Here is an 8,461-nt window from a genome sequence, read left to right as displayed (position 1 = left end):
CTTAATGTCTTTTTTCCTTGGAGTATTTTTTTTTTGATGCTCAGATCTGTGGGTTTAATAGTTTTCATCAGCTCTGGAAATTTAAATTCTTTTTCTTCCTCTCTATTAGTAGACTCTTTGTAGTTAATCTGCTTGCAATTACTCTCCATTTTTTTTCAAATTTTGAAGTTATAATCTGCTGTGTGTGTGTGTGTGTGTGTGTGTGTGTGTGTGTGTGTGAGTGTGAGTGAATGAAAGAGAGAGAAGAGACAGGGACTGGGGATTTAATTTAGGGTCTTGCATTTGTAAAGCCAGCCTTCTACCACATGAGCCATGCCCCACTTCTTTTGCTTTTCAGTTTGATTTTGAGGTAGGATTTCAATAACTTTTGCCTAGGCTGGTCTTGAATCATAATCCTTGTATCTCCACCTCCCAAGTAGCTAGGATTATAGGCATGTATCACCACACCAATCCTTTTAAACCCCAAAATGTGTGTGTATATTATATAATTCAATGAATTATATTTTTCATGTTTTAGAGTTAAATTTAAAACTTGGGAAAATATTTTCTTTTTTTATACTTATTTTTCTCTACTTTCTTAAACATGGAATATAGGTATATCCTTGCTTGCTGTTTTTTAATCTGAAACATTATGATGGTTTGTTTAATCTCCACACACTCTTCTCACACTTTCATATGAATTGTGTTTCCTTGCTTTTATTTTTTATATGGCTAGTCATTTTCAGTTGGGTGCTGGCCATTGTTAATTTGACTTTGCAAGTTAACCTTTTGCTTTGTTACCAGACTTTAATAACCTTTAATGTATGCCTGATTTTTCTCTACTACTGAGGCATTGTAATTCTGAGTGTGTTGCCCAAAGTCACGTATATTGCATGATGTTTTGCTCTAGCTGACAGCTGTTTCCAGCCCAATATGAGCCTTGGATATTGTTCTGCCACCTCCTTTGTGAGGGGCTTTCACAGATGTGTACAGATAATATACAAGAGTAGATCCAGTATGTTATCATCCTTACTTGTAAGTCATCTATCACTGTATTCATCTATCTTTGTTAGAATTTTCTGTTGAAGTTGGCTTTTAGTACATTTAATTCTGATTTTTCTCTGTTCTTTCAGCAAAAGAATGAATCATGGCTGAGGCGGCCAAGAAGACTGAGCCCAAGAGTGAGTCAGAAAGACCCATGATCAATGATCCCAACGAAACATGGATTACACGCATCTTCAATTACAGATGCTACATCACCTTCCTTACTGGCTTCTACAGTTGTGACTGGGAATACGAAGAGTGGGATAAGACGGAACTTGGATCCTGTTGCTGCTCTCGGGTACTGTTTCATAGATGTGGGGAACATGATCTGGATGTGCCCATTAGATAGCTCATTAGAACCTTCGGAATGAAGGAGCCAAAAGGCTACACAATCCAGGAAAGGATTATGTCAATTCTAGAGTCAAGTTAAACTTACTGAACCAAGGACTTGCTGTTCTCATTTTCTTTAATCATTTTCTTCCTCACAATCTTCCTCCGCTTTTTTCCTTTTCTTCCTCCTTTTCCCTCTCTTCCCTATTCTCTTCTCCCAACTCGTTCCTTTCCCCTTTGTCCCCCTCTTCCTTTTCTTTCTCCCTCCTCCTTCCTTTTCCTTCTTTCCCCTAACCCTTCCCCCTCCCTTTCCTACCTCCTCTTTTCCTTCCTCTTGTTCTTCTTCCTCTTATTCTTCTCCCTCCCTTCTTCCTTTCCCTCCTCCTCCTCCTCTTTCTTCTCATTTTCATGCCCACTCTCCTCCCCTGTCTCTTCCTTCCTCTTCCTCCCCTCTTTTTCTTCCCTCCTTTCTCCCTTCCCCTTCACACCTATCCTTTCTCCTCATTTCTTTTTTTATGGTGATATGAATTGTATACATGTCTGGCAGTTATTCTACCACTGAGCTGCACCTCCAGTCCCTCACTCTAGTCTTTTTTTGTTGTTGTTGTTTTGTTTTATTTTTTTTGGGTCCGGTCATGGGGCCTGAACTCTGGGCTGGGCACTGTCCCTCAGCTCTTCAGCTCAAGGCTAGCGCTCTACCACTTGAGCCACAGTGCCACATCCTGCTGAGGAATCGAACCCAGGGCCTCTGGCATGCAAGGCATATACTCTACCACTGAGCCACCTTCCCAGCCCTACTCTAGTCTTTTCTTTTCTTTTCCTTCCTTCCTTCCTTCCTTTTCCTTTTTCTTTCTTTCTTTCTTTCTTTCTTTCTTTCCTTCCTTCCTTCCTTCTTCCTTCCTTCCTTCCTTCCTTCCTTCCTTCCTTCCTTCCTTATTTTTGCCAGTTGTGGGGCCTGAACTCTGGGCCTGGGCACTGTCCCTCAGCTCCTCAGGTCAAGGCCTGTGCTCTACCACTTGAACCACAGCACCACTTCTGTTTTTTTTTTCTGCTTATGTGGTGCTGAGGAATTAAAGCCAGAGCCTCATCATGCATGTGAGACAAGCACTCTACCACTGAGCCACCTTCCTAGCCCTATACTGTCTCTTTTATGTCAATCATTCATTTGCATTTATTGTGTGTGTGTGCGCCAGTCCTTAGGACCTGGGTGTTGTTCCTGAGCATTTCTGCTCAAAGTCAGCACTCCTACCATTTGAGCCACAGCTCCACGTTGGGCACTTTTGGTAATTAATTGAAGAGTCTTATGGACTTTCCTGCCCAGGCTGGCTTCAAACCGTGATCCTCAGATATCAGCTTGCTGAATAACTAGGATTATAGACATGAGCCACCATGCCTGACATTTTTATTTTGTTTTGTTTTGCTTTTAACAGTCATAGCTTTATTCAAAACACAGTTGTACAAAAGTATTCAAAATTTTAAGGAGAGATTCTTTTTTTTTTCTTTTTGCTTATGTGATGCTGAGGAATCGAACCCAGGGCCTCAGGCATGCAAGGCAAGCGCTTTAGAACTGAGCCAACTTCCCAGCCCCTAAGGAGAGATTCTTGAAGAACTTAACATTATATTCATACTGCTATAGAAAGAACATTAAAACAGAAAATAAAAGTTCTACAAAATATAAACCCACCCTTACTTACTTGCATGAAAATACCACCTACCAGAACTAAGGAAGTATTAAAAGTTATTTGGAGGCTCTAAGTGTAGTTTTCAAACCAAAAGAACTCTAATTTTGATTGCACAATAAGATGATTGATAAGAAAGGCAATATATATATTTCACTTTAAGCATTTTACACTAACTTTCCTTTCACGCTATCAACCAGGCATGTTTGTATGGGATTAATCTAGCATTCTTCTGACTAAAAACCTGCCCTTTCAGAAGAAATAGTGGCTCATCCAACATACATTGAAGCAGTATCATTCTTTATTTTTCATCCTATTAGATCTCATACTTACTTGCAATATTGACCACTATACTTCTGATTCTTTCCCCTAAGGACCATTTAGGATACTTGAACTAAGCGACTTTTTCTCCTGGTGACTAATACTCATACATTCTTCACATTTTATAATATTATATTTAAACATTTCAATCTCCCATCTAAGAAGGCCAGCAAGGTGCTTTTTTTGAAGGCATGGAGAGAGGGAAGCTACCGCCCATACTTCAAAGGAAATTACAGGATGCCAGGCAATGTATGTCAGGATCAGATGTCCTGTAAGCAGCCCCTCAGAGGGCAATACATGAATCTTTGAGGATGAAACTTCGCTGATAACTGCATTATACTGAATATGTCAGGATAGCCAACGACAAAGAATGAAGCCAGTACGAGAAAGGAGCTATTTGGACAAAAAACAGCAAGTCTATAGCAGGACTGTCCATGCCAACTGGTGAATCCTTCACACCATCATGTGTTGTGGATGTCATGATGTGGTAATGTTTGCCTTAATGAGCTGTGGTCTCTCCATCTCTCCATGTTCTATATACCTCCTTTGTATTCCTCCCATTCTACCATCTTGGAATGAGTGTTTACTCTGTTTCCTTGTATGTTGAAAGTATATAATGTGTTTTCCTTTAAATAGTACAGGATTTCACAGCTAACAAATTTCTCTGATTCTCAGTAGATCCTGTGGATGTGAACTTTTGACAACAATGAAACTAGTAAGACTTGGGGGATTCGTGGAAATGAACTAGATGTATTTTGTACTGTGAGATGACCAGGATCTTTGGGGAACTATGGGAAGAATAATAGGGCTAGAATATAAAATGTTCTCCTGCGAGTTCATTTATTAAACACTTGGCTCCCTGCCAAAAATAAAATAAGGATTGTATAATTGGCAGAGTGAGCAAGTTTTAGGAATTAACACAGATATTTGATTTGATAAAATTAGGGGAAAATGTTCACTTTTGGAGAGTTCAATCTCTCCCACAAAATTTATCTGAAGTGTTTTATTTCAGCTGGTGGTGCAGCCTTTTTAGTTTTTCCCAAACTTTATAACTCTTATTTTTAAGCACTAACTTATATCTCTTAAGCTAAATAAAGGAGTGACAGCAATATTATACTCAGTGATTTGTGTCTCAGAGAGAAGCAGAACATCAGATAATTTTCTGATACTTGAAAAAATTTACAGACATGCAAAACAAAGAGAAACACATTTTAAATTGCCCAGGTTATCTTAAACATAGAGCCTCAATGATAAAAGGGAGATAGACTTGTCTACTCTCAAGTTTTAGTTAGTAGCCATATAAGGAAAGACACAATAATCACAAATATTTTTCTATTTTTAATGGGCAAATAATTTGAAAATAAATCTCAATTTTCATATCAATTTAGTTTCAAATATTCCAGCTGCCTACTAAACTCAGAAAAGTTGCAGATACTTTACAAGGTCAGTTTCCAAGTCATTTGGAAAACCAATTTAAAAAATCAACTGTCTCAGGCTGGGAAGGTGGCTGGCTCATGCATGAGGCCCTGGGTTCAATTCCACATACCCAGAAAAAGCTGGAAGTGGGTGCTGTGGCTCAAGTGGTAGAGTGCTAGCCTTGAGCCAAAAAAGCTCAGGGACAGTGCCCAGGCCCTGAGCTCAAGCCCTAACTCTAGCAAAAATAAAAATAAAAATAAATGCTAATGCATTCCTCAAGCCTCCTCTACTTTTCTTTATCTTGATATAGCATTACATGTTACCAACAAAAAAAAAATTAGCAGAAGTTGAGCTTGTTGCATAAAACTGCATTCATAGTAGTGTATCTCAGAAAATTCTCTAATTCTTCCACTTTGTTTAAAACCCAGACAAGCCTGAAAAGGTAGTTGAGGTATAAGACTAGGGGTTTTCTGGTTAGCCACACGTTTCCATCTTTCTTTTGGGAAAGGAGAAGGAATGAAACTAGAAGGGAAGCTGATCATAAAGAAGTGAGAGGAGACTGTGTTTCTAAAAGAAAATAAACCACCACTGGCATGCATCATCTACAGCCTGAAGAAAGAGCGGCCTGCATGTCTCTGGACTTAACATAAGCAATTTTTCCTTCTAAAACAAAATCTCCTCAGTTGCCATAAAACTCATCGACTATATTACTGAGTAGAACTTCCCCCATATCCATGAACTATACTGACTGCTAAATGGAACTTTATGATTCTCTCCAATTTATTCAAGTGACAAGATGGCCCCCAAATACCCAAAGCCAAAAATAGAAAAGTAAAAATCACTGCCTTCAAACTAAAAATCTGAATCACCTCTTAAAAAATAATCAACTTATTAATCAAGAGGCTATTTTTCCTTTCATATTAGAGCTGACCATAATGTTAATTAATTTATAAATAACCTTAAAACCTTAACAAAGGAAATGTACCAAACTACACCTGTGTAAAATTGATCATATTTTAATTATGGGCTAAAAACTGTCTTAAGACAGTAAGCCTGAATTAGAGAAATTAATATTCCAAATAGATTGCTAGAGTATTTCACCATGGAGGAGTTGAGGGAGGTAATGACTTTTTTTCTCTACATACAACATCATCATTAGCAAACTAGTAAATCTTAATGGGAATGATAAGGCAAAAATAGTAAAACCACACTTCTGTAAAAGTTATGGTAGGGAGAACTATCATACCTGAAAAGCAATGAAGATGTGATCATTGCTACCCACTCAGGGGAGCAAGGAAATCGAATCTTAGAATGATCTAATCATCTTCTTCTCTATCATCCTGAACATCTTGTTTTCTCTTCTCTCCATGAAGGCCTCATCTTCTTCCTCATCCTCCTCTTCCCCTTCTCCAACATAGTCATCATCATCCTGAATTTCTTCTTTCATTAAGTATGAAAGGCCCATTTCCTCTTCTCCCTCTCCCGATTCTGAATCTGCTTCATCTTCCTCCTCTTCCTCCTCCTCCTCCTATCCAATTTCATCTTGATCCTCATCATCTTCCTCTTCTGAGTCTGTTGTTTTGTTGTCCTCCTGATCAAATCCATATATGTATATGATTTGCTGCAGCAGCTCAAAAATACTTTCTCTGTAATCTTCCCAGTTTGTAATCTACAGTTAAACAACTGAAAATGTTTCAATTTTTAAGATTTTGCAGGGTTTCCTCGGTACTGAGATCTTTGATTTTGTTTCTACTCAGCTTGAGGTAGATAAAATGTGGACATTTCTCCACCAGGACTTCCAGACCTCCAGAAATTATATTGTCACCAAGTTCCAACTTTCAAAGTTTATTCAAGCTGGGGAGCTGGGCCAGTGAATTTACTTTCACATTAGCTATACTCAGAAACTCTAGTTCTTTAAAAGTGTCATTAAGGCCTTCAATTTCTCTCCTGACATACAGGCATTTGTCAAGGACTACCTCTGTTACCTCCTCCAGGGCTCTGTTCCTTAACTCCACACTAATCCTCTTCATCTTTATGTCCTGGTCTTCTGCTACTACTCTCCTCCCTTACCCCTTCCATTTCCTATTACTCCTAAACCTAATTTTTTTAAAGATTTGGAAATGAATGAAAAGCAAATATAAATGCCATAATCACCAAATAGGTGTAAAGGAGAAAAAAAGAATAGCAAATGGAGTCCAAGGAGTTAAGACCCTTAACTTGGCTGCCCCTACCTCCTTGTCCACATATCTACATATGCACACAAGCATGCATACACATTCCCACAGTCCCTTCCCCTTCAATGGCTGCTTGGAGATTCTAGACATTCACTTTTATATTTATAAAAGTTAACCTTGTGGGGGGCGGGGGTGAGATGAGGTTTGGCTGCAATTAGATGCTTTTGTAATCAAGAGTTCTCAAGGGGAAGTGTGTTTGTGAGCATAATGGTTCTCCTCTATGTTTTTTTTTTGGGGGGGGTCCAGTCGTGGGGCCTGAACTCTGGGCCTGGGCGCTGTCCCTCAGCTCTTCAGCTCAAAGGTAGCGCTCTACCACTTGAGCCACAGCGCCACTTCTGGCTTTTTTCTTTTTGCTTATGTGGTGCTGAGGAATCAAACCCAGGGCCTCTGGCATGCAAGGCATATACTCTACCACTGAGCCACCTTCCCAGCCCTTCTCCTCTATTATTAATAAAAGTAGTGCTTGATTTTTCTTAGTAAAGAGCTCTGATACAGCAGAGTGGTGGCCAGTGGCCTAGCTTCATGGAAGGCATTTCTTCCTTTAAGTCATTGATGGGACCTTCTGGCGAGCTATGTAGTAGTATAGGTCAAATGGTGAACGCACTTGAGTAAGAAAAGGACCATGCACCTTTGATTGTAAACATAGTCCATCTAGGGTTAAAGAACCTGACCTGAACCTGACCTGATAGATTTCTAGTTTATTATATCTTGTGTGAGTAGCACAAGGAAGGAGGAGATAAATGGAAAGCATTCCTAGAGAAATAGGGCTGTGTGTGTGTATGTGTGTAAGTTTTGTGGTACTGGGGTTTGAATTCAGGGCTTCATGCTTGCTAGGCAAGCACTTTACCATCTGAACCATGGTTCCAGCCTGTTTTGCTTTGATTACTTTTGAGAATAGGATCTTTTTGCCTGGGTCATCCTCCTATTTTAGGCTCCCCATTGTAGCTATATTGACAGGTCTGGGACACCACACCCAGTGTTTTCTATTGAGATTAGGGTTTCTCATCTTGCCCAGGTTAGCCTCAAACCATGATCCTAACCAGTGTTGGCCTTTCAAGTAGCTGGGATTGTAGGCATAAGCCATAGCATCCAGCTTATCTCCTGTATCTTCAGGGCCCAAATATTTGATATTTATACAAATTATGGTGGAGAAGTGTTACAGGCATGGCTCCTGCTCTTTAGGAATTCCAGTTCTTCTGGGAGATAAGTACACAAATCTTAATAAAGTAAGAGAGATTAAGTAATTGTGTATGTGTGTGTGTGTGTGTGTGTGTGTGTGTGTGTGTGTGTGTGTGTGTGTGTATGCGCACGTGTGCGTACTCATATCGGAGCACATCCAGGGAAGGGCCAAAGAGAGAAGGTGGAAAGGGACTGGGGATTGAAAATTAGGAAGTTAGCCAGACGTCACGGCTAATGCATCTAGTGGGATCAGGAGGATAATTCAAGGTCAAAATTCAA

General features: G+C 39.6%; 1 protein-coding gene across 1 annotated transcript in view; it reads left to right on the top strand.

Annotated features, from left to right (window-relative positions):
- The first annotated feature begins 1,113 nt into the window (after positions 1–1,113).
- The window catches only part of Gdpd4 (glycerophosphodiester phosphodiesterase domain containing 4), an 87,295-nt gene continuing 79,947 nt past the window's right edge, over positions 1,114–8,461 (top strand). The window contains exon 1 of the mRNA XM_013013971.1: positions 1,114–1,321. Within this exon, the coding sequence (XP_012869425.1) occupies positions 1,127–1,321 (195 nt within the window). The 5' untranslated portion in view covers positions 1,114–1,126. The remainder of the gene's footprint in view (positions 1,322–8,461) is intronic.

This window comes from Dipodomys ordii, unplaced genomic scaffold (assembly GCF_000151885.1).
Source record: "Dipodomys ordii isolate 6190 unplaced genomic scaffold, Dord_2.0 Scaffold22, whole genome shotgun sequence".
Classification (NCBI taxonomy): domain Eukaryota; kingdom Metazoa; phylum Chordata; class Mammalia; order Rodentia; family Heteromyidae; genus Dipodomys; species Dipodomys ordii.
This window is presented reverse-complemented; position numbering and strand designations above follow the sequence as displayed.